This window comes from Notechis scutatus, chromosome 5 (genome assembly GCF_049901735.1).
Source record: "Notechis scutatus isolate UNSWTSFEM ecotype Mainland chromosome 5, rNotScu1.2, whole genome shotgun sequence".
In the NCBI taxonomy this organism is placed as follows: Eukaryota; Metazoa; Chordata; class Lepidosauria; order Squamata; family Elapidae; genus Notechis; species Notechis scutatus.
In genome coordinates this window covers 69,945,603-69,972,692 of record NC_142013.1, presented here as the reverse complement: position 1 = coordinate 69,972,692, position 27,090 = coordinate 69,945,603, and the positions used below count along the sequence as shown (strand labels likewise).

The 27,090-nt window shown below is 39.4% G+C and overlaps 1 protein-coding gene across 2 annotated transcripts in view; it reads right to left on the bottom strand.

Annotated features, from left to right (window-relative positions):
• ADGRG2 (adhesion G protein-coupled receptor G2) overlaps positions 1–25,238 on the bottom strand; it is a 58,219-nt gene extending 32,981 nt beyond the window's left edge. The window contains exons 1-4 of one of the 2 annotated variants that reach the window (XM_087966951.1): positions 22,887–22,980; positions 22,661–22,744; positions 10,861–10,976; positions 3,615–3,668 (exon numbers count right to left, since the gene is read on the bottom strand). In XM_087966951.1, coding sequence (XP_087823077.1) covers positions 3,615–3,668; positions 10,861–10,975 — 169 coding nt within the window. In that variant the 5' untranslated portion in view covers position 10,976; positions 22,661–22,744; positions 22,887–22,980. Of the gene's footprint in view, positions 1–3,614; positions 3,669–10,860; positions 10,977–22,660; positions 22,745–22,886; positions 22,981–24,960 lie in introns of those variants that run through there. The other variant, XM_026674938.2, reaches the window with a different exon arrangement.
• Between the last annotated feature and the right edge of the window lie 1,852 nt (positions 25,239–27,090).

Here is a 27,090-nt window from a genome sequence, read left to right as displayed (position 1 = left end):
TTCTCATAAAAACTCAGTCATAGTTTGGGAAACAATTTTGTCAATTTGAGTACAACAAAGGGCTGTGGCAAAAGATAAGGAAAAGTAGAAATGTTACACTAATATTCTTCATTGCTTTAGAAAATAGAACTAGAACCAATTGGTCTAAACAGTAAGGAAACAGTTTCCTTCAGCTTTAGGGCAGGATGGTTGAAAAAGGATTTCTGGAGCCATAGTGATGTTACTGCAGAAACAAGTGTTTTCAATCCCATTTTTGCATTTTGAGGTAATTTTTTTAAAGGATGAAAATAAAAGCTGAAAATCTGGGAGGCAAGTTGTTTATTCTATTTCTTTAACAATTCCCACACCCTCCAAATGGAAAAAAATAACTATGGAAAAAAAAACCTATGGAAAAAAATAACTCGCAAAATGGCCAAATGTTGGCAATGAGAATTGATTTGAGGCTATATGAAAGCCAGTCTGTGAGAAGATATTAAAGGTGAAAAGGGAAGATATTTTTTCTCCCAGAGGCCTTGCATTCCCATTCTTATTTTTTAAAAACAAAATGGCATAATTTCAGTGGCGACATAAGTTGCTTACCCTATTTTAGAATAACCTCTTAACAAATGAATTTTGTCTGTCCTAGAAGATGCTCATCTCTTTTTCACTAAAGCAAAGCTTACAAGACTACAGGTAGTTAGTTCTTTGCTTACAACAGTTTCTTTAGTGAATGTTCAAGGTTACAGTGGCACTGAAAAAAAATGACTTATCACAGTTTTTCACACAATTGTTGCAACATCCCCATTGTAATGAGATCAAATTCAGGTGCTTGGTAACTGACTCATATTTATGACAATTGCTGTGTCCGAAGATCATCTGACCACCTTTCGCAACCTTCTGACAAGAAAAATTAATGGAGAAGCCAGATTCAATTAACTGTTTTACTAACTTAACAGTTGCAGTGATTCACTTAACATCTATCTCAAAAAAGTCATAAACTCACTTAACTGTCTGACTTAGCAATGGAAAATTTAGGCTCAATTGTCGTAAATCAAGGATTATCTGTATTTAATTGCAATGTAGATCTTCTGCTGATCAAGGAGCTAAATTGAAGGACCTCCAATATCTAATATCAATGCATTTTATAAAATTGAAGCATTTTTGTCAAAATATTATTGTTTTATGTAGGGAAAAATAATCATCCAGACACACTGAGTCATGTTTTATTTTTTAGATTTCTCTCTAGATATTTATAGAATGCTTAGGGGGAAAGAATAGCAAACCTGCGGCCTGTGAATGCTATTCAATCCTAAAATGATATTTCGTGGTCTTCTCCTGTCATGCTCCTGAAATACAGTGACTATTTAGCCAGGGATCATATTGAAATTATTTTACAGTAAGTTTACAACAGTATTTTAATTTCCAATTCCTGGGCAATGGGGGGAACTGAAAATCCCAATTTCCTCCTTTTACATTATTTGGCTTAACCCATTGTACACTATCACTAAGACAGCTAATGTGATGTCTACACTCTTCGCATCATTGCTTTATTTATTCATTTTAGCCTTCGGCACTAAACAAAATTAAAATGTAGGTGTCTGTGAAATATAGCTGGTAGAGGTCATCAGGTCTCAAAAGGGTTTCCAGCATTATTTATAATTTTAAACTATTATTTAGAGAAAAATTCTAAAGATAAAAACAGATGAATAAATTCAGTGAGAGATGCAAATCCTAATTTTATTTTATTTTTATTCTTTAATTTCAATTGGTATTTTCCCCATTTAAATATTTACTGTGGCTAATAATAGCATTCTGAAAACTAGATTGCACAGGTAGTCCTCATAATAGAGACTATGCATTATTGTCATAAGTTGTGACAGTTGTAAAATGGGTGACAACCCAATTTTACAAACCTTTTTTTGCAGTGGTCAATAAGTTAATCACCATGGTTAATAAATAATTCTATACTCATTAACAAAATATCACAGTCATTAAGTGAAGCCAATGTTTGCTATGGGGCATTTTTTCCAAAAACTGGAAGTAAACACTGGTTTTCAGCAAAACCATCATAAATCATAATTGTATGACCATGGGATTCTGCAAATGGCCGAAAATGCAGAGTGGTTGCTGAGCACCCAAAATACATCAGGAGGGTGGCCTGGCCATTGAAACTTCAGAACGGGATGCATCTTTTCTTGACAGGGGTCCATTTTAATTTTGAATGGTTGATGAGTGACCAATTATAAGTTGAGAACCATCAGTAACCCTAAATGTCTGGTGAAAGATGTTTAATGACTGCTTTTTTAAATGCAGAGGGGGGGTTCAATTGCAACTCCAGAGGAAATATATTCCATACCCTGAACCACTGAAAAGCCCCCCTCTAGTATAACAGGCAGATGATTATCTGATAGCTGGAATATCTTCAGAAGGCCCTATTCTGTAAAACCTGTCTAAACAAGTTTAGAATGAACTAGCTCGATACCCATGATTCGATATGAAACTATGTGGTCCAGCTTAGTTTTTTGGGAAGAAAATAAGGGGGGAAATTCTGCCTCTGCCTACCAGCATCCATTGATATTCATCTGGCTAGCGTCCTGTCAGTGTGTGAGAGAGTCCAGGGCTGTTTGGAAACTGAAACAGTATTTGCTGTGTGAGCAAGCAGGAGACAGCAAGGCGCCTGGGCGTGGCTTAGTTCAACTGCTTGCTGCTCTGAAACTGAAACTGAAACTGAAACTCCTCTCTTCTGTTTGTGTTTTGCATTTGGAACATATTTCTTTTCAGGTGGGGAGCGGGAGTAGAACACCCTAGCATCAGTGTGTGTTAATAACAATATACGAAATACTAATGCTCTGATACTTGTTTCAAAAAATCCTTTCTTAGTGAGCACCTAGAAGCCAAGAGGAACATACGTGCTAAATTTCAAGTTTGTAGGCTTTACGGTTCTGGAGATTTTGTAATGATGTATGAGTGGTATTTCGCTTTTATATATATAGAGAGAGATGAAGAAGTTATAAAGGCATCTATTTAAAGTGGAAATTCCCTTTGAGGACCTAAATGACATAATTTAAGTACTTAAAGGGAAAACCTACTTTTGTCAAGTGGTCTATGTCTTTCATAGATGGATCATATAGTAGGAGTTATAAACATTGTTTACCAGCCAAGTTATGCATTTTGCACTAATCGAAGCATCTGGGAACTTCAGAATACCAGAATGTATTGAATAGCCTGATATCTGCAAATATCTATACATCTGCTGCTTCTTAACTGAGAAGGCTACACACAATATGAGTTATAATTCTGAGAAGCTTTGCTGGCTTTAAAGAGTTTGAAGGTATTAAATGCTGTATAAAAAAAAACCTACGTAAGGAATAAAAGAGCCAATGTGATATAATGGTTAAGGCACCAGATTTAGAAACCAGAGACTGTGAGCTATAGTCTGAACTTGGCCACAAAGCCAGCTGGATGACTTGGTCCAGTCACTTTGTCTAAGCCCTAGGAAATGAGGCAGTAGTAAACTACTTCTGAAAAACCTTAAGAAAACTGCAAGGACTGGTCAGGAAGTTTCCAAGATGCAAATACAGTTGAAAGAAAGAAAATAAAAGTAAGATAAAGAATATTGTATTTAAGTTTCTTACTTGTTGTGCTTGCAGAAAAGTTTCTAAGGTTTGATGAGATACTTGCATCACTGGCTGTAAAATATAATATATTCTTAGATTAAAATTAAAAGCATTGCGTTTAAAAATTGTGCAACAATATTTACATTCCCTGCTCACCACAAGAGGGCAATGCTTTTTAAACTTATTACAGCTGCAAATAAAATTGTAATAATTCTGAAGTAATAAATCAGAAAGTATTTTCCCATTAACTACTCTTTCAAGGGCAGAATGCATAGAATAAATTGTATAAAATCTTGAAATAACTAGTTATATTAAAAATTCTGCTTCACACATCTATTCAAAAGCAAAAAACCCCACAGAATAACAGTGAATAAACCTGTTAAAGAGCACAGTACATTGGCTCTGTTCAAACAGAATATTAAATTGTACTTTACTGTTAGAGAAACAAGGGTAAATAAGCCAGGAGCTGATGTGTATTAATTGCATAAGTGGCCACAGCTGGTCATGGTAATGCCAGTGACAAAACATATCTTGTGACATCATAAAGCAAGTTCTGCACATTCATACTGTACTTGTGAGGCTTCAAGCAGATATTTCGGGGCAGAGTTTGCATGTTGATATTGTGACTCATGTTTTGTCACTTGCCTTTCATTTGGCTGAGAAACATTTCCCTAGATTGTCAAAAGAAAAGGCCATAAGAAACTGATTAGGTAGAATTCTTTTTATCTTCCTAAGGCAGAGGTGTCAAACTCAAGGCCCACAGGCTAGATCCGGCCTGCGAGGTGGTTAGATCTGGCCTGGGGGGCTGCCCGAGAAACAGCAAAAGACTGGCCAACGGGGCCTTGGCCCAGACCAGGCTGACCAGGCACTGATCTGCAACCTAGTGGTGGCCATCTAGGCTGGACCGCAGCCAACGTTAGATTCATGGTGCTGCCTTGGCCCCACCCCCTGGGGGTGCACACAGGGGGTGGTGAGAGCATGGGGTCTGGTGTCCCTGGGGAGTGCGTTCTAAGCACTTCCCTTTCACCCAGGATGCTAGTCCTCGCGCGCTTGCCACCTCCTATGTGCAAGCTCAGGGGCTGAGGTGGCGCCATCTGGCCCAGATGGCTCCCACCAGGTTGCAGATGAGTGCTGTATCTACACCAGCAACTCTATGTCCCGCTCTCTGACCTTTCACATGTGTGTTTGTGCGCGCGCATGTGTGCATGAGGGGAGGTGTCTGGCAGCTGGGGCTCTGCAGCCCACTGAGACCATCCAAGAAGCAGGCGTGGCAGTGGCACCAGCAGCAGGTAGAGTCAATAAGCTAGATCTGAGTTGAAAGCAATCTCAGGTGGATAAATCTTTTAAATACCCCAAGAGAAGTATTTTAATGTTGTAATACACATACACATATGTATTCTCTGAGACTTTCATTTTACTAAATTTATCTGAATCAGACAATTTGAAACTAATTTAATTAAGATTTATAAATCATAATTAAAGTTAATGGCACTTCCAATGTGAATGTAGTGATTAACAGTTGTTTTAAAGGCATTCCAAAAACAGCTTATCATCTTGATAATGTGAGGAGGAACATGACAGCTCAACCCAGCTTATGGAGATCAATTTTACTTTGTCCATTATTGTTTAGCAATATATTAGAACTGAGTAATTTATACTAACTGATTTTAAATTGATTGATTGGTTGTGATATCATTTGGAATTAGAAAAAATATATTCCTAAATGTATGTTTTTAAAGATATTATCTTGAAAATAAATCTGCTAACTAGTGGAAGTTATTTTAGTGTAAATATACATTCTAATGTCATTTAAGTATATTTTGATGACATTTACATTCCACATTTTTATTACTGATACTCAGAGAACTAAATACTGACATACCAACAATAATATGCTCAAATATAAAAATAGCGAAATAACAAGGCATCAATAAGCTCAAATTTTCATTTCAAAGCCTTTTATTTGAGTCATACAAGGCTTTGAAACTGCTTTGCAAAATTAGAAAAGCAAGAATATTTTCTTGGATTTACAAGGTGAAATCAAAGTACTGATTACTGTACATATGACATTAAACACTAATTTGAAAGGAATGCTTAGCTATGCCATTAGTGAAGGAAAACTGCTTTGGATGCACAAGCCTTTACTTTTAAGATTGTCATTGCAAGCCTTAATTCAAGTTATATTCCACTGTTTAAGCACATTCAGTGAAGGATGAGAAGAATGAAGTGAGTGTCTTCCTAAAATTTGGAAATTCTCTTGGCACAAACATACCATTAAGAGAAAAAGGATCTACCTGAAATTGATATGACTGAATCCTGTACATATTTGCAAACTTCATATACAAAGATTGCTATAATCAGCAGTATTGAATTCATTTGTTCTTGCATTCAAGAACATATGGAGACACAACTTTTTCATGTGATTGAAAAGGGCACCTGACAAAATAGATTAAGATCACAAAACTCACTCTGATAACGTTATAATTAATCTACAAAACACAGAGAAACATGATGACTTTCTCATTTCTTCATCCTACAATCTTAATACCAACTCTATATGAACTTTATTTCATATATTTATTTGTACTGTATTTCTGTAACTTTCATCTAGAAGATACTGTACTGTAATTGATAGACACACGGCTTAAATACTTGACACATTTATTCTTCCCACCATTTTCTGTGGGTTCCCCTCCCCCAATTTTCCTGATGCAGAGGCTTTGAATTTCAATAATCTTAGACATTTGTAATCTTGAACTAGCCTAATAAAAATGTTGTTCCAAATAATTTAAGTATTTGATTTCTATATCACAACATGGATTTTAAAAAATACACACACACACACATACACACCTTAGCTATATTCTTTATGACTTGTTCCAATTCATTTTTAAACAAGGAATCATGTGACCACATTTCTAACCTTTTATTCTTCTTTTGACCTCTTATATGGCTTTAGAGGGCGGTATTTTAGAGGTGTAATCAGTTCAATAATTCACCCAGGACCTGCTTAGCCAGTTATTCTGAGAATATACTCTTCTCATAGCAATATGCTCCCTGGCTATGAATCCATGCAGTGATGATTCTTGTATTTATGGGATCCATGGCAGAAAATAATAGTTTGGGGATTATTCCTGTCAGTGAAAATGCTGTATCAGAATGCAAGGTCAAATATCCTTTCATATCGTAAAATCACCTGTTTATGATTGCTTTTTCTTAATAAAAATGAAACAAATGGAGCAATAAGCCTTATCTGACTTATTATATATATTAAACATTAATTTCCTAGCCACTACCTTAAGTTTCATATTCTTTCTATTTTAGATTTTGAAACTATAAAGAATAGTCCCTCACTTTATGATATGACAGTAATGCTAAATAAAATAATAATAAAGCATTATCAAAATTCATATCAGTTTCCCAAAACTGGTTGCCTTAATCTTCCCCAAGTTGTCTGGCTGGAAAGTTAGAGGATTTTGGAAGTTCACTCCTGTCCTAAATAAGTTTCCTTAAACATATACCCCAGTGAGATGTCATTTTGTTCAAATCCTTTTGAGCAGGCTTTAATTCTAAACCATTTTTCTTTTCTGTAGAAGATGGTTTAGAATTAATGTTCTAATAATGTTATGTAACATAATGTTCTAATAGTGTTGTAAAGAAAAATTACAAAAACATCCTACATTTCCTGGGTTTTCTCATCCACAACCAATGGAAAACTTCAGGAAATGTTTAAGTAGAATTTTACTTATTTACAAGTAGTCCTCAACTTAAAACAGTTCATTTAGTGGCCGTTCAAAGTTATAACAGAACTGAAAAAAGTGACTTTTGACCGTTTTTCACACTTACAACCATTGCAGCATCCCCATGGTCAGGGGATCAACATTTGGATGCTTGGCAACTGGTTCATATTTATGATGGTCGCAGTGTCCCAAGGTCATGTGATTGATCACCTTTTGTGACCTGCTGACAACCAAGGTCCATGGGGAAGCCAGATTCATTTAACAACTGTGCTACTAACTTAACAACTGCAGGGATTCACTTAACAACTGCAGCAAGAAAGGCCGTAAAATGGGGCAAAATTCACTTAACAACTGCGGCAAGAAAGGCCGTAAAATGGGGCAAAATTCACTTAACAACTGTTTTGCTTAGCAACAGAAATCTTGGGCTAAATTGTGGTCTTAAGCTGAGGACTACCTGTAAATCATGCCATTTATGTGTCATTTCATTTGGGAGATGATTTCCAGAATCATTTGAAAACAAACATTGCATATAATGGAACTTACATAAATTTGTGTATGAGTCTAGATGTAAAGATTCCCTGAACTCAGCTTATATTTCTGTTGACTTCATAGATCTATCTTGTCAACTAAAAAGATACACCTTTGGTCTTTTTAGCTTCCAGAAAAAGGGAGTGGGGAAAAAAGAAGGCATTCCTTAAATGTCTAATCACCCCCAGTAGCCCAAAGTTGTCGGAGCATAAGAATGTTATTGGAGAGCATGATGGATGACTCTTGGAGTCCAATGTATCCCATTGGAGAAGTCACATCCAGAGGGTGGGGGGAAGACCAGGGTCAAGGGGGAAATATATGATGTAATTTAGTATCAGCTGCATCCAGCTTACGCCAACATGGCCATTCCTAATAAATCAATTTACTTTTCTCTGAGATGCAGCTAAAGACTTTTGATTTGAATGAGGGTGGATTTGTTGGAGCCCTGACATATCCATTCAGTTTTTCTGACAACACAATTACTTTGACACTGCCTTCTTCCAGGGCTTTTTTTTTCTCTCTTCCAGACTGGCCTATTGCTCTGGAATATCAACTTGAATGGTCAACTCCCAACCAAGGATCAATGAGGCCTACTCTATCTTGGCTGGGTCGGGGGAATTCAGGCAAGGCAAACTAGGTGCTATCTCCCTATTGAAACATATCCAATAGACATGCTAATCAGCCTGTCTAATCCTTTACCTTGATACTGGAGTAGTAGATCACTATTTGTCTTCAGATATCTGCTTGTTGGGATTGCAAAGCTACCTTAGAGCTTAGAATTTAGATTAGATGGGGTCTAATCTAAATTCTAACTAAATTTTTCTCCAGTTCCATGAACAGGCAGTATTCTAAATAAGCATGTTTCTGGATGTTATTGATTTTCATATGAGCCTTAGGTGTCTAAGCCTTAGGTGTCGATAACTGTGTTATTTTGTTGTTGAACTGCTATAATATTCCCCTACTGTTATTTTTGGTGGGATTTATTTTAATCTTGTGAATATAAAGAATATGGAAAGTATCAAATGATTCAGCTACTAGTGAATAAAATATCAGTTACCGTATTTATCGGCGTATAACACGCACTTTTTCCCCTGAAAATAGGGGGCAAATGATGTATGCGTGTTATACGCCGATATATGTTAAGAAGCCTTCGGTGAATGCTGCTGGGATCGGGGATCAAGGACACAAATGAAAGAAGGGGGAGGGAGGAAGCAACCGAAGCCTGTCCTGCTCTCTGGGTCAGCTCTCTCAGTCGCTCTCTCGCTCCTCCACCAGCACAGGAAGAAACTGCTTCAAAGAAGCGGGGGGCTTTTCCTGTCGCCACAGCTTCCCTGAAGCGCCCGTTTCTCCCCACCCCCACCCCGTCCGCCCGCCCGCCCGCCCGCAGTGCTCTGTTTGCCTGCCTGCCTGCCTTCGTTAATGGTTGAATCGGAACAGCTTCGGCTGAGTAAAAGAGGCGAATAGTTATTATTCTCAGCCGAAGCTGCTCCCAAACAACCAGAAACTAAGGCAGGCAGGCAGAATGGGACACTGTGGTTGAGGGGGTGGGAGTGGGGTGAAACGGCGTGAAATTTATTTTTCGTTTCCTCTTAAATGAAGTGGTGTTGTCGCCTGTAGGTATCGCCCGTAATCGGTTATGCTTGTCTACTAAGTGAACTCACTTGTATTCCCTTAAGAATAACTTCAGAAAATCTCTCAATTCTACAAATTCTGATTACCATGAATTGGAAATCATAAAATTCCATGTCTTCAAACACATATTTTAATTAAAATGAGTTTTAAAATCTAGCATAAATTTGGCTGTTTTCCTCATAATGTGAACCATATGAAGCTCATAACCTGAAACATGATCTTGAACAAAGATCCAATACCAATTGACTTATTTCATAGAATTGATGAAAATAAGCATGAACAAGTATTAGACTTTAGATGTATTATAAAATATACATAAATATACTTGTTATACTTATTATCTTCTGTATAGTTCTTATCTCAGCACCCACTTCCCTTTCCATCTGCTATGTTATCTAGCTCAGTGGGTCCCAACCTTTTTTGTACCAGGGACCAGTTTCAAGCACAAACACTTTTTCAAGGAGGGGGAGAATCTGAGTTTGGTGGTTTGCTTGCAGACGTTTCATTACCTGACTAGGTAACATCTGATGTTGTTACCTAGTCGGGTAATAAACGTCTGCCAGCAAACCACCAAGTTCAGGAGCGCCTCGGCCCTGCCTCCCTCAGCCCCATCCCTCAGGTGTCTCCCTCCCTCCCTCAGGTGTCTGCCTCGTTCCTCTCTCAGTCGCTCTCTCGCTGCTCCACCAGCCCAGGAAGAAACTGCTTCAAAGAAGCCGGGGTGGTGGCTTTTCCTGTCGCCGCAGCTCCTCCAAGCGCCCGTTACCCCACCCCACCACGCGCGGTTCAACCCAGTGCTCTGTTCTGCCTGCCTGCCTGCCTGCCTTTGCTCGAGCAGCTTCGGCTGATAAAAAGAGGCGAATAGTTATTATTCTCAGCCGAAGCTGCTCCCAAACAACCAGACAGGCAGGCAGGCAGAACGGAGCACTGAATTGAAGCGCGCGCGGGCGGGCGGGGTGGGGGTAAACGGGCGCTTCGGAGGAGCTGCGGCGACAGGAAAAGCCACCACCCCCCCCGGCTTCTTTGAAGCAGTTTCTTCCTGGGCTGGTGGAGCAGCGAGAGAGCGACTGAGAGAGGAACGAGGCGGGAGGAAACCGAAGCTGCTGAGCCAGAGAGCAGGACAGGCTTCGGTTGCTTCCTCCCTCCCCTTCTTTCATTTGTGTCCTTGATCCCCGATCCCAGCAGCATTCACCGAAGGCGAAGAAAGCCGCCATTTTTTTTATTTTTTTTTCTTTGCGGCCCGGTACAGAGTGCTCCACGGACCGGTACCGGTCCGCGGCCCGGTGGTTGAGGACCCCTGATCTAGCTTATGCACATCCTCATTTAAAAGGACATGATTAGAAGGAGCAGAGAAGAAAAAAACTTACCTCTGCCAGAAGCCAAAATCAAATGAAGCAATAGGAGACCAAGAGAGACCTTGAATTTTAATAAGTGTTCCCATACTTTCTCCGTGCATGTATAGCTCACTTTATGGGCTACCATCCTAAAAGATGCAAGAAAAACAATTAGCTACATGTATAAATGTGATATTCATTGTATAAATAGGAAACAGTTATACAGGCAGTCCTTGACTTACAATCATTTGTTTAATGACCATTCAAAGTTACAATGGCATTGAAAAAAGTGACTTATGACCAGTGGTGGGATTCAAATTTTTTTTACTACTGGTTCTGTGGGTGTGGCTTGGTGGGCATGGCAGGGGAAGGATACTGCAAAGTCTCCAGTCAGATATGGTATTTGCTAGTTCTCTGGACTACTCAACATTTCCACTACCGGTTCTCCAGAACTGGTCAGAACCTGCTGAATACCACCTCTGCTTATGACCATTTTTTACACTTAAGACCACTGCAGCATCCCCAAGGTCATATGATCAAAATTTGGATGCTTGGCAACTGGCATGTATTTATGATGGTTGCAGTCTCCCAGGGTCATGTGATCTCCTTTTGCAACTTTCTGACAAAGTCAATGGAGAAACCAGATTCCCTTAACAGCTGTGTTACTAACTTAACAATTGCAGTGATTCACTTAACACTTAACAATTCACTTAAGATGGAGCAAAATTTCACTTAACATCTTGCTTAGCAATGGAAATTTTGGCCTCAATTGTCGTCATAAGTTGAGGTGTTGAGTTTTCAGATTATGTTTGATATCTGTTAACAGTGATTATGGCTCCCGGGAAAACCACCTATGTTTCATTATCCTGCTCCCTGTTACGAACCACTAGAATAACATTATCAAACCTTTGTTCAGTCATATTGTCAATTAATGCAAAGCAGCAGTAAACCCAACGATTTGGTTGATTCAATATCTGATACAAACTGATTCCATCAAACCCATGCGCACCAGCCACCAGGACATTTGTACACTGTTCCCTGCAGATTCTCTGTAACAGGTTCTGTAACATTTGCTGTAACATTTGCCTCCCCCCCCCAAGGACCCAAACTGCAAGGAAGGCAACGAGTTCAAATATTTTTAATTAGTTTATCAAAAGATAAAATACAGAAATACAAAGAAAAATGGAGATAATAGGAAAATAAGGGGGGAAAGGGGAAAGAAAGAAAAGGGGGAAGGGGAAAGAAAAAGAAAAGCATTGACTTCCAACTTCCAAAAAAAGAGATTAAACTAGAAAAAAGACAAAAAGAGCTGTGGATTTGATTTTGTGAAAAATGAATTGGAAATCTTACTGTGTGGTAATGATAAACATATCGCTAAGGTAAATTGTTATTGAAATTGAATTTGGAGAATGAATATGTAAAGCATTGTACAATTCAGTGGGCAAAGAACTTTGGATATAATATAATGCTTGAACAATGGGAGAATATGTGGATAAAAGGTTTAAAATTCACATTAAATTATAATTTAAAAGAAAACTTTTACAAGATGATATACCATTGGTATCTAACACTGAACAAATTGTCAAGAATGTATAAAGGCATTTGAAATGAATATTTGAAATGTAAATGTAAAGAATAAACATTCTATAATTTATGATGGACATGTGACAAAGCGAAGAATTATTGGAGTAGGATTCACAATGCTGATGCCCAAGAGCTATGGAACTTTGATTGTTTCATGATGGAGCTCTGCTGCCGGTTCGAGGACCCCCTAGCAGATTGGAAGGCCCGTGATTACATCAGAATTGTGAAGCAAGGCCGCCAGCAGGTGGCCGAGTACACCGAGGAATTCTGAGATTTTGCTTGCCAGGTAGACGAGCCAGAAGACATCCTAGTAAGCTGGTTCAAAGATGGGCTGAAGGATTACCTCTACCATGCCTGCCTAAGCTAACAGGCATAGAACAGAAATGGGCTAAGAAGGCTTATGCCATTTGCCTCCTCACATGGAGGCATTTCTTGGAAGGGAACAAAATCTCCTTCCAAGTCTGGATCGACCACAAAAATCTGGAAGCCCTTAAGACCCCATGGAAACTATCTCCAAAGCAAGTGTCCTGGGTCCAGTATTTCAAACATTTTTACTTCACCCTCAAGTACCTCCTTGGGGGGAAGAACTTCCTAGCAGATGCTTTATCTAGAATGCCCCAATATAATGGCAACAAATCAGAGGTGGTCAAACCACTTCTCCTAGCTTCCCAGCTGGAAGCCAAAGTCATGATTAGGATGCAAACAAAACTAGATCTCCCAACTGACAATGCCACCATGCAAGTGTTCAAACAAAAACCTTCTCACAGACAACTGGTTCCAGTTGAAAGACAGCCTGGCTTGGATGGGAGGAAAGTTGTATGTCCCAGCAAGCCAAAGACTTAGCCTCATGAAAACCTGCTACAATTCAAAGTCGGCTGGCCAATTTGGATTTGTGAAAATGCTGCACTTAATAAAGAGGCAGTCCTGGCCATCCCTAAAGAAATATATAGAAGGCTATGTGGTTGCTTGCCCTGTCTGTGCAGCCGCAAAGAGAAGGCAGGAAAAAACCCTAGGGCTGGTTTTGTAAGTAGCCTGGTGCCATGCCACGTTGGGCTTTATAGATGATAACCTTGATCAGTTTGGATGGATTTTTATGGATTTCATTGTAGAACTACCAGAAAGTGCAGGAACACTGTTATTTTGGTCACAACAGACCTGTTCTCCAAGCAGGTCCACTTCATTCCCTGCCAAAAGATCCCCACTGCCAAAGCCTTTGCCAAGATGTTCCTGCACCACATATACTGATTGCATGGTGCCCCCCAAAGGATTATATTCACATCAAAATTCTGGAGAGCTTTCCTAAACCTTCTGGGTACCGATCAGAGCCTGAGTTCTAGTCATCATCCTCAAATGAATGGGAAGATAGAATGAATGAACGGGGTTCTAGAACAGTATCTAAGGTGCTTCATCAACTACCAACGGGATAACGGGATTGATGTTTTGCCTTTTGCAGAGGTTGCTTACAACAACTCAGTGCATTAGAGCAGGGGTCTCAAACCTTTTGTACGTCAGAGACCACCAAATTCATAATTTTAAATCCCATGGACCACTAATATGAATCCAGCATGCCGCTCGCTGAAGTGCCTGGACTCCCACTGATGGGATGGGGTCCTTCAGGCACTTAGCTTGGCTGCCCGTTTCTGCAACCTTAAATACTCAAAGAGTCATTTGGACCCATTTCCCACAGAAAACAAAACACCGGGGCCTCTCATTTCTCTCTCTCTCTCTCGTCTCTCTTTCCCTCCCCCTCTCTTTCTCCCTTTCTCCTTCTCTCTCTCTCTCTCTCTCTCTTTCTCCCCCTCTCTCTGTCCCCAGGGGTGTGGGTGGGGGGAAAGAAACCTCTGAACTGGTGCTGGGTGGTGGGAATCTGATGCTTATGAGTAACCATTTTAACCTAATGGAATTGAGTGGGAATCCTCAGATCCTGCTTTTTCCTGCTATCCCTTTCTCACAATAAAAGTTTCCTTTTGAAATAACATTCGTTTCAAGAGTTCTACTTTCTTGAGAAGAGACGAGGCAAGTCCTTGCACAGAGGCTACTACCCATGACAGACCACATGCCTCAATTTTTGGATAAAACACACAAAAACAATAGTTACCAATTTCATTTGTGATTTAATTCAAAAGAAAGCAAATTTCTTTATCTTGGCCCTATCCAGTTTTTGACATGTGCCTCCTCCAACAGACCTTCCAAATATTTTGCCTGAAAAAAAAGTCATGCACCCTCATCTTAGATCATTTTTATTTTTATATTTATTCTGCCCAACCAGCACAATTTATTTTATTCCTCAAACTTGGAGACAGAATTACTACCTAATCAATCTTAATGCAACCTGATATTTAATATCTATCCATTTTTTCTATAGCTCACAATTAATGCTTTTTAAAAAAAGCTTAATCTATGCACCAGAGAACTTTTGCTTTCTCCAGGAAGCAACCGATCTCAGTATTTTGTACATAAAAGCAGTTCCTATTTCCACTTTAAAACCACAAAACTAGTCACTTTTATAGCACTGAACATTCCAGAATTTCCTAGAACTCAGAGCCACTTAAGGCATCGGGGAAATGCTATTAAATTTCAGATGCCAGGGAATCATGCAGTATGATCAATAGTGGAGTGGCAGAAGTAGTAATGGAGGAGTGTACATTTCATACCACTCTTAAGAGAAACGAAATAAGTTAATCCTTTCCATCAGCAATAACAGTTCTTTAGGCTGCTGTCTAAAAACACAGACAGCATTTGTCTTTTCTATGTTCTAGTAGGATATTGTAGGAAATGGTGTTATGTTTATGAGTCAGTTCTGCTGTTTTTCAGCCTGCTTTTTTTTTAACAGGACATATAAAGTATTGATTCTGACCTAATTATTTTAAGTAAAATTTGCATTATCGATTTCTTACCAAAGAATAATATTTTTACTGAAGAAGCATGCACATATAGATCATCCTTAAGCACTTGTTTTAAACCTTCAATCCATGGCAGTCAACCAAGTGGTGCTGTGGTTGAGGTGGTGCATCCATCCTTTCTTTCCTTGACTTCTCAGTGGCCTTCAATACCATCAACCATGGTATTGGGCTGACTTAGGGAGCTGAGAATGGGCAGCACAGTTCGTGCTGGTTCACCACATTCCTCCGAGGCCAATCTCAATTGGTATTAATAGCGAGCAAGAAGTCCAGCTCTCCACCCTTCTTTGTGAGGTGCCTTAGGGTTCAGTACTCTCTCTGCTCCTTTTTAACATCCACATGAAACTGCTGGGTGACATCATAGATCATGATGGGATGTGTCACCAATACATTGATGATAGCCAGCTATATATCTCCATCCCAGGTGAAGTGAATGATGTGATGGATGTCCTTTCATGGTGTTTGGAAGCTCTGGAGGTCTGGATGGGGAGCAACAGATTTCAACTGAACCCTGATAAGATGGAGTGGCTGTGGGTGGGCCCCTCTGTATCCAGGAGTTCTTCAGGTTTGAATGGGATTGCACCTCCCCAGACAGTCCCAGTGAATAACTTGGGGGTTCTCTTGGACTCATGGCTCCTGCTCGAAAAGCAGGTGGCAGCTGTGGCCAGGCTTTTTCCCAACTTGGTATTATATGGTAATTATTTCCCTTTCTGGACAGCTCTTTGCTTGGTCACCCATGTCTTAATCATCTCCCAACTGGCCAATTGCAATAGGTTCTACATGGGGCCACCCTTGAAAAGTATACCGAAGCTTTAGATCCAGAATGCAGCCCACAAGCCATATTGGGTGCCCAAAGAAGGACACATATAATACCCTTACTCTGCAGACTGCCTCAGGTGGCAGTTTGCTTCCAGATCCAATTGAAGGTGTTGGTTATCATCTATAAAGCCCTACATGGCATGGCACCAGGCTACTTATAAAACCAGCATCACCCCTCACATCAGCCCCACATCAGCTGATGTGAGGGGGTGACACTGGTTTTGAAAGTAGCCTGGTGCCATGCCATGTAGGGCTTTATAGATGATAACCTTGATCAGGCAGGGAAGATATGCTGCAGGGTCCATCAGTCAAAGAATTTTGACTAGCTTCACTAGTGGGGTCTAGGAAGAGGTTTCTCTGCCACCATCCTTGCATTATGGAACATTCTGCCCCTAGAGGTGAGGCGGGCCCCCACTTCTGGTTTTCCATAAAGAGGTCAAAATTTGGCTCTGCAGCCTTGCACTGGGGGGGGGGCACAGAAGACCATGGGCTTGCTGGCTCCATGAGAACCTACCCAGTGGTGGGATTCAATTTTTCTATTACCAGTTCTGTGGGTGTGGCTTGGTGCACGTGGCAGGGGAAGGATCCTGTAAAATCTCCAGTCAGAAGTGGTATTTGCTGGTTCTCTGAACTACTCAAAATTTGCACTATCGGTTCTCCAGAATTGGTCAGAACCTGCTGAATGCCACCTCTGAACCTACCCCACTTGTATTAACTATTTTTTTTACCTTTCTGAAATTTTATACTCATAATAATACTGTCTTATAATTAAATAATAATAATCTTAAATTAATTTTAATATTTTAATGTTAATTTTATACATTATTTTATGTGTTGATTATATTGCACACTGCCCAGAATCCCTCTTTGAGGGAGATGAGTAGTTTATAAACATGAAATATAAATAGATAAATGTGAGTAATCCAAACAAACATAGATCTAGTTCAGGATACCCCAAAGCATTTGGGCTTTTCTTCCTCAAAAGGCATTTTTAACTTGTCCTAGTATACACAAACAACACTGCACTACAAATTATTTTGAAATAGAAAGTTTCAACAATAACCTCTTCATGTTGTCCTAATCTGTGATAGCCAGTCAGCCCCTGAATGAGACCAGAACTTACAAGTGGATCATGTTAACAAATATAGTACGTACAGTAACATAATCTAAAATAAATTATGTAAACAAAGCAGACTCTTTGCCTAGTATTAAACTAAAAATTATTCATCAATTAACAATGTTTGAGACTGCCGGAAGAGCGATAGCAGGTCCATGACAAAGTTCTGGCTCTTGCCAGAATGGAATGACTCACCACAACCAACTCACCACAGGACAACTTGTTGTGGCACTATTCAACAATACAATTTAATCATTTCAAATAATTTTTAAAATAATCATTCACATTTCATTTGTCCATCCATTGGCATTCTTTCTTTACTGATTCTATTTCATTATTTCTTTGATAATACTGTACCTCTTCTCCCGTGGCGAGTTGTCCTGCAGCAAGTTGGCTGCAGTGAATTGGCCATGGTGAGTTGGCTGTGGTGAGTTGTCCCATTCTGGCAAGAGCTAGAATTTTGTCACAGACCCACTATTGCTCTTCTGGCAGTCTCAAACATTGTTGTGTATTGTTGATGTTGTCTCTCCCAATTCTTCTGGGTCTGCCTCATGTTCTTTGACTTTCTCTTCTTTTTGTACATGCCTTGTACTCTATGGAATCCCAAGACATCTTCTCCAGGTAAGCAAACAACTTTATTTGCTGGTTTTATTGGGTTTTATATTGGGTTCCATGCCAATTCTTTCTCTTATGATCTCAATACTTTCTATGCTTAGCAGTCAAAGGGCTTCCAAATTTCTACTCTGGTAGACAAATGCCTCAGCTTCTACTTATTTTTTTAAGTTTGTCAAAAGAAAGAAGTTATCATGGGAATATACAACCCTGGAAAAGTTTATGTCACTTTAAAATTTGTATTAAGTTAATTCAAAATGAAGCAACTTCTTTGATAAAATGTTCAAGGATTTGTTTTTTTCCAAGATATGCTAATAAAGGAAGCTACTTCTTACTGAAATGACTGTAAGTGTACTTATTCCCAGTCCACATAATAGAAGGATTATATAGATTTCTATCAACTGCAAAAGCAAAATATGGTGTTTAGACTCATTCCTAAAATTATAAATGCAGAACTGATTGTATCCAACCCAGAGCAGCTGAGAGAAATTTGATTTCAACACATGTCACATCATAGCTCATGGAATATCTTTACCTGCTCTTTTATAACAACATATACCTAAAATACACTGATACTCTAAGACAGTGTTTCTCAACCTTGGCAACTAGAAGATGGGGACTTCAAGTCGCCAAAATTCTGAGAGTTGAAGTCCCCCCATTTTCCAATTACTAAACTGACATTTGGTCCAAGACATTTTATGATAGTTACAATGGTGGGATTGAGTCCCAAACAGTCCCTCAAGATAAGCACCCACCTTTCTCTCCTTTGAATTGCTGCCAACAACTAAAATGCCAAATGAACTATAAAAAACCAACCGAAGTACAAAGTCCACACAGAGCTTCAAGGATTAATCTGAACAGAACAAACGACTTTTCTTCCTACATAGGTTTCTTTACCTTTGCATGTCCTTTATACTTTATGGGAGGGGCAATCCCCTCCAAGCCTTACTCCTGAGTCACCTCTTTTGTCTCAGCTGCTCTTGCCTTCTTGCAGCTCTGCACACACATGCACTGGGAACAGGCTCCCCTTGTTCCTCTGCCTTGCTGCTGCCAGACTCCAGAGGCTCCAGAGTCAGCTCTCTACTCCCAGATGGTCCTGGCCCCATCTCTGCATCGGATGCAGGACCCTCGTCTGAGTCCTCTCCAGACTCCCGGACTGGTCCCTGTTCTTCCCCACTGTCCGATTCTGCTGCCATCTGCATAGGCTGCCGGTGAACCACAACACTTATGTACTGTATTCTATACAGCATAGAATACAAAAATACATTAACTATGACAAAAAATGTGAACAAATGGAAGAGCAAAAAATGAAATCATCCAATAGTTTCAACTTTAATATCTCCTCTGATGCATCTCCGTGTTCTCCATTAGTCATCCACTTTGGACAGTATTGTTATATACTGTCTTTGATAATCTCCTGAGCTAGTATTTACTTGTCATTCTTCTGGTATAATTCCCCATTGGGCAATTGTTTCAGATCCTTCACCATTCTATGTTCCATTCTCATCCTCCTTCCGTGTTTTGCAGTCCATCGATCAAGTGGTTCCCGCCCCCCCCAAGTCTTTCTTGTTTCTCGTCTCTTCTTTGGTTACATATTGATTTCCATTTATGTTGGTTTTCATCTTAATAGAACAGAATGAGCTGGAAGGGACCTTGGAGGTCTTCTAGTCCAGCCCCTGCTCAAGCAGGAGAACTTATACCATTTCAGATAAGCGACTTTCTAGTCCAGGGGTGTCAAACTCGCATCATCACGTTGTTGTCACATGACATATTGTGACTTTCCCCCCTTTACTAAAATGGGGTGGGCATGGCCAGCATGTAATTCATCCAGCCCACAGGCCGCGAGTTTAACACCCTTGGTCTGGTCCCTTGAAAACATCCAGTGAAATGGAGTGCCCATGATTTCTGAAGGCAGCTGTTCCACTGGTTAATTATCCTCACTGTTAGGAAGTTTCTCCTTAATTCTAGGTTGCTTCTCTCTTTGATCAGTTTCCAACCACTGTTTCTTGTCCTGCCCTCCGGTGCTTTGGAAAATAATTTGACCCCCCTTTTCTTTGTGGCAGCCTCTCAAATACTGGAATACTGCTATTATTTCATCCCTAATTCTTCTTTTCTTTACACTAGCCAAAACCAAATCCTGCAGCTGTTCTTCATATATTTTAGTCTTCAGGCCTTTGATCATCTTAGTTGCTCTTCTCTGAACTTTTTCCAAAGTCTAAAACGCTTTCGTCTTGCAATATATGAAAAAATTAAAGTCTAACTAACATTGTGGATATTAAAGTTCCTGGGCTAAGTTTTTATATTAGTTAATTTTTGTTTGATAATCTGTAAGTATATATCTTCTTACAGGACACAAAACAATTTAGATGTTTATTCCCTAATAACCAGTTCCTTTAATTATTTTCACTTATTCATCTAAAATCTGGTGACAAAACTGCTGGTTGGCTCTTGCCTATTATAGATTCCTGCCATCCACTTGATTAAATAGCACTATTAAAGAAAATCATGAAATAATTTTTATGTCCAATATTCTTCCCACTCTTTATTATTCTCAAGATTTCTTTCCTTTCTTAATAATAAATCTTAAAAATAGAATCTGTTTTCTCTCCATCTTCTCCTTTAATATGTCACCAGCCCTTTGGTGAGCTGACGACAGTGTTCATAGATTCTGACCCTACCCAACTATAAATGTCGTCATCATCATCACTTTTCATTACCTAATAATTATATGCTGATTCGTTTCCTATTATGGCCACACACACAATATTATCCACTACTCTAAAAAAATAATCCATTAGACACACCCCTTTTCATTAATTGTCCAATTTTCCTTTCAGTTCCTTAACTCTGGGTTGCTAAGGATTGCTGCTTCTGATCTCTTCAAATCCTCTCTACTCATTCACAAATATCAATGACAGTTAAATTCTGGGCTCTAACCTTATACATTTGATGTCTCTGTTGCTTTCGGTAGAACTTTTTTTTTTAATGCTTGGCTTGGAAATCTGGAAATTATGTCTCAAATTGAGAGGAAACTAGATTGATGAATGTTGCTTTACCATCTATATTACTAGAACCTTACTTCCTTGAGTCTACATTACTATAACTCTACCCGACTCTGTAGTCTCTTCCCCAAACCCCAAAAACTTTAACCTTAGACTGTCTACTATTGACCTCACCCCTTTCCTAAGAGGTCTGTAGGGGCGTGCATAAACGCACCAACGTGCCTACCGTCCCTGTCCTATTCTTTCTCTTATTCTTTTATTTTTCTTCTATGTACCCATTTCATGTATTCACAACTATGTATACACTTATACTTATTATCTTGTAAACAATTGGCAAATCAAATAAATAAATAAATAAAAATAAATAAACCTTTCTTCCTCTGATGTCACAGTTCGGCAACACACCCTTCTTTTCAGAAGAATCTTGTGAAAATATATTTTATTCTTAATTATTTACATTGACTTTCTGCCAATTCGCAAATGCCGCACAATACTTCTAAGCCCTTATCCCTCTATGCTCATATCATAATATAGCCTTGATAAAGACCTTTGATAAAGAACTTTGCTTTTCCAGCTTCATCCTTGTTGTCGAGTTTGTGTTTTCTCAAATAACTCCATTCTTTTTCTTTTACTTAGTCTTCCAAGATACCTGCATGATGCCATTTATTTTTCCTCCAAATAGTTTTACCATTATGGTTTTGCAGCAATCCAGTAATTCCTCTATCCTGAGGTAGGAAGGAGTAATTATGCTGGTGGAAATTTAAATCCAGAATCTGAAAGCTAACAGATTCTCCAATCAACCCCTAAAATACAGGTGTACTTCAGTATTAAGTATTTTAAATATTAAATAATTAAGTGGAATAAAAGTATTTTATTTGCAGGAAACTTTCCGGCTAAGTTGCTGAGTGGTTTTGACAAGGAACCTTACAGCTGAAGAAATCTGCTCAAACTACAAAAGATATTAACAGAATGATAGAAAGAACGTAATGGTACTCTTACTAGTCTACATAAAATGCTACATATCAAATTAAAATAAGAGTGCAAAGGAGAAAAGTAGCATGCTACCCATTTAACCAAATTTCCAAAGCTTAAATTTGGGAATTAATCTACTGCCATGGTGGAAAGGGGCAAATAAAAAAATGTCTTCAGTTCACCCTTTTATATTAAAAACAAATAAATAATATTTTCATTTTAGACCATTCCATGACATTTTTGATGTTTAGAAATGAATAAGCAAAAATTTCATATCAAGTCAACTATGGCAATTCAAACCTTGCCATAAAAGAAATAATAGATATATAGGTGTCAAATTTTCTTCCTAACTGGAAAGAGTTAATCCAAAGAACAAGTCTGACAGAGTCCTGTTAGTAGTCTTTAAGAATGATGTTAAAATTACAACATAAAAATTCCACCAAAAATATTCTTTCAAATGAGAAACCTATGCATACGTAATCTAAAATGACAATATTCTAGTCTGTTTTTTCATAGTTTTTGGTGCAAAGAGCAGCATGCTGTCTATTTTGTGAAATCAAGGCAGTCTGTATATATTTATATTATTTTGGTACTTGTGGGCTAAGCTTCTTAACAGTGTGAGAAATTACTCTTAAAAAGAAATTATAAAAGCTCAGATGCAAGGAAGTATTTTAGACCACTTTGCATGTGATAATGAACACTAATTCCTCTTAGCTTCAACAGGCCTCATGACTTCTAATAGAACCTTCTTGCTCATTGGTAAATATCCTTTTAATAATTAGTATAGTAAGTATATATTAGGCATACATATACTGTGTAACACATACTCTAATCCAGGCGTCGGCAACCCGCGGCTCCATCTTTCAGCGCTCTGTTGAGGCACCCTGTCCCATCACTGGCTAGCCACACCCCTTGATCTCCCCTCCCTCGCCTAGCCTGAGAAGGTAAGGACAATGGCAGGAGATGGAGAAGCAGCCAGGGCTGATTCTCCGGCACCTCACTCTTGCTGGAGCTTCTTCTGGCCCTTGTTGGTGCTGGGCATGCCTCAGTCACTTGGGGAGACATGCAACCTGCTCTCCACCCCGATATACTGGCCCAACCCAGCCACAACTGATGCCAGCCTCGCTAACATGAGGGCTGGCAGGGTGGGAATGGGATCTGGGAGAAGGGGATGATGGAAAGGGGGGTGGGCCCGCAGCACCCAGCCGTGGCTTTAAGAATCTCAGAGCAAGGATAGGCTAGTAAAGTAGAGGATAAAATAGAAAATTTTCAACAAACAATGACTAAGAATGAACAATATATCCGGAAAGTGGAAGAGAAAGCTGAACAAACAGAGAAAAGTGTGGAAGAGGTCGATTATAGACTCACGCTGGCAGACAAAAATCAGGAGAGAGCAATAATACTATTAGAGATGGAAGGCTGAGTATTATTTATGCTTTCAGAACATTGAAGAAAAGGGATAAAATTTGGCGGAAATAATGGCAGAGCTGCTGGCAAATGCTTTAGAGAAATCCAAAGAAAAGGTGCTTGCTGAGGTGGATGAAATATTTAAAGTCCATACTAGATATGTGACAAGAAACAGACTTCCCAGAGAGGTACATGTGAGATTTACTAAAAAAGGCAATAAGAACAGAGATACTACAAAGAGCAAGGGACGAACCCATAAAATATAAGGAGAAAGAAATAGTGGTTCTAAAACAGATCCCCAGAAGAGTTAAGAGAGATAAGAAGGGAATATCAATTTTTAACAAATCAGTATGTTAAGAATGGAGTAAATTTTAGATGCCTGATACCAGAGGGAATATTGGTGACTTGGATGGAGCAAAGACACAGATTAGATTCCATAGAAAAAGCAGAACAATTTTATGACTACTATTTTGGATCACAAGAAAAAGTGATAGCAAGAGGGGAAAAGGAGGACAGACAACAAGAGGAAGCTACAGGAGAAAGAGATATACAACAAAAGAAAGATGAAAGAGAAGCAGAGGAAGTAGCAAAAGAGAGGGTGCAAAAGCAAAAGAACAGAGACAAGAGTGACAAGAGTGACTAGAACAACAAACCTATTTATAAGTAAATTATGGGAGGAGAAATAAAACTATTGTCAATTAACATAAATTGATTGAATTTGGCTATAAAAAGGAAAAGGACTTTTAGCAAATTAGAAAAATTAAAGCTGGACATAAATTTGCATACAAGAGGTACATATTAAAAAACAATACAATTATTGGAATACCCCAAAATTGGGAAATTATATAACCTCCTTATCACAAGAAGAGAAGAGTAGTACTCTATGTAAAAGAAATAATAAACGCTAAGCAAATATTTGTGGATGAAGAAGGGAGGATTTTGATGGTGGAGATAACAATGAATCAAAAACAGATACTCCTGGTAGCAATTTATGCACTAAATAGTAAAGAGGACTTTTATAGTAAACTACATAAGAATATAGCAGAATTGGAGTATGAAAATATTTGTGTATTGTTTCATTCAGATTATAGCTAGTAGACTTCTCAGATTTTCCTGACCAGTCCACACTTTTAGCAATGTCCAAACGACAAACAAGTATTATGAACTCCCTTCTGCCTCTAAAGAGCCTGAAACAGGCAAAGGCTGGATTTGTGTAGTTTTTGAGAGTGGATTATCCCTTTCTTTCATATTCTTCTTCATGTCTGCAGAGTTGTGGTTGCGACATTTTTCACCCTAGTGCAGAGCAGTCCTTACACCTGTTGTATATTCTGTTTCCTGGGTGTGAGTGGAGAAGAAATGTATTTATTTCTAATTACTTAACGCGAGGGAAAGAGAAACCCGATTGTTATTGCTGTCGCTTTCAAGTGCAAACTCAATACTTTCTCCTCTCCCTTTGCTCGAGATCTACCATCTGATGGATGGAAGGACCCAGTTAAGGAGTCCTGGCGTCTTGGAAAGGCAGGAAAAAACCTGTCCTGCTCCAACCCAATCGGAGGTCTTCAAAGGCAGTCCCAAAAACTCTTGTTAGGAAGAAAGGAAACGGCCCCACCCCTACAGCTGTAAAATGGAACTCAGGAGCAACTTTCTCCTCCTTGCCCGGCATGCTTCGCCTACCTCTTCGCCCCAAGGACGCCAGGCACAATAACATTTCCCGGCTCACCTCGCTCAGGCCGGCGGCGAAGCCAGATAGGATTCCCAGACTCGCGACCAGGCGCTGCTGGAAGCGCGACCTTCGTCCTCCGTCCCCTGCGCTCTTCCTTCTTCTCCGGGGGCGCCCAGCGGTCCGCTGCCCAGCCCTGGTCCCTTCCAGCCCTGGCCACGCACCCGGCCGACCTCTCTGCTTCGAAGTGGGACACACACAGCCCGCTCGGGATCGGCTGCGCTGGGAAGGCAGCCGACCGCTTTGAAGGCGAAGGCACAGCGGCAACCGCCAGGAGGAGGGAACGCGGGCGGGAGGAGGAATTAGAGGTCCGGAAACTCCTTAGAAGTGGCGTGGCGGGAGCGCTGGTCGTTTCAGTTTTCGAATAAAATAGCGAATTGGATGCACTTTCAGAACAAGCCGCGTTCGAATAGCGAGGAAAAAATGGCTTTTCGCCAAGCATGGCTTTCCCGCCTGGCAACTGATCGCCGGGAGAGCCACGATTGCTTGTCTGTCCTTTCTCCAAACCGCAAGACTCCGGCGTGTATTTGATGGAAGTGCATGCCTTAACTTGCTCTGGATTCTGCCCGTGCTAGTTTGTCACGGAAGGTCACTACGGATGAGAACAAGGTTTGGGGTGCCCGAAAGAGCAGAGGGGCTCAGTTGGCTCTGGGACAAAAAAAAGACCCCCCCCCAAGTTTCAATAAGAGAAGAGTAGCTGGAAAGCAGAGAAATGCCGCTGCCACGTGAGCTTTCTCTTCCTAGAGCTCTTTTCTTCTCTTTGATTTACATCTAGGATCAGCTGTTAGTTGGTGTGAGGCCTCCTTGATGGTCTCTGAGCTTGTTTGAATTCTTGCAGACGGGTTCGTTACCCAAACTCGGTTAAAACCATCAGTGCAGCACATTACCTAGTTTGGGTAATGAACTGTCTGCAAGAATTCAAGCAAGCTCAGAGACCACCAAGGACCCCTCATGTCAACCCTGAGCTACAAATATTCTCCTTTATTATTAGTTGGTGTGTTCTTTAATCCCTTCCTTCACTGCAGAGGAGTGGTGGTGAATTTCTTGTGTGTGTGTGTGTTTTAAGAAAAAGCAACATTTTCTATCATGTGCTTCAGTATATTAAACTAGAATTTTACAGCATATATGAAACTCCCCTAACTCCTAGCTACAAATAATCATTGGAATTGAAGGCCAGCAAACTCAAAGGTACCTGCTTAGAACAAGAACATTAAACATTCACTTTCTGTACCCTCTGCATCAGTCAACATTTACTCCCATTGTTATAGCAGATGCCTTTATTCTTGGCTTGCATAGAAAGGTTTCGTAGACTTTATTCACTTGGTGATTTATTCATCTCCATACCATGGCAAGACAGTTTTTATAATTTTCTCACTATTTTTACTCCATATACTCTGCTTTCAATAAATGTCGTGGTTTATTCTGGATATAAAGCACTGTCTCCAGTAGTTGTAACAGTTGAATTCTGCAGCTTCTACTCTGTTCTAGGAACTGAAATATGCTGTATGTATCTGTTCAGAATTTGTGGTTGCATTTATTTGTTTTTATTTAGGTAAGATGTACAAATTTTAAAAGAGATAATAGAGTAATTACAGCTATTTTGAAAAATTAACTAACATGAACAAAATGAAGTATGGTGGTTGATCAAACTTCATCCTCATCAATATACAGCTTGTGTATATTTGTAGATATTGTACTCTCTAATTGCAAATGGAGACATGGGTACTCTATTTTTCTTATTTTCATCTTTAAGTGCTTTGGTTTTATTGTATTGAGAACAGTTGCTGGGGTGCATCCACAGTTTCGTTGTACTTGTACAATGACAATAAAGTTCTTCTTCTTCATCATCTTCTAAATTACCCATTTTAGAGTGTAATTTTTAAAAAAGTTCAGAGAAAACTAAGGATTTTACTTTAAGATACTGTGAGTTACCACAAGTATATGTAGTTGCACAAATGATGTGAACTAAATCAGATGAATAGGCCGATTTTCCAGTTGTTGGATTCAGCTCCATCATTCTCAGCCAATATAGCTAACAGAAATAATACAAGGTGTCTAACATTATTTGGAAGAATAAAGAGATTAGCCCCATCAAATTATGTTACATGACTGAATTTGGAACAATTTTAT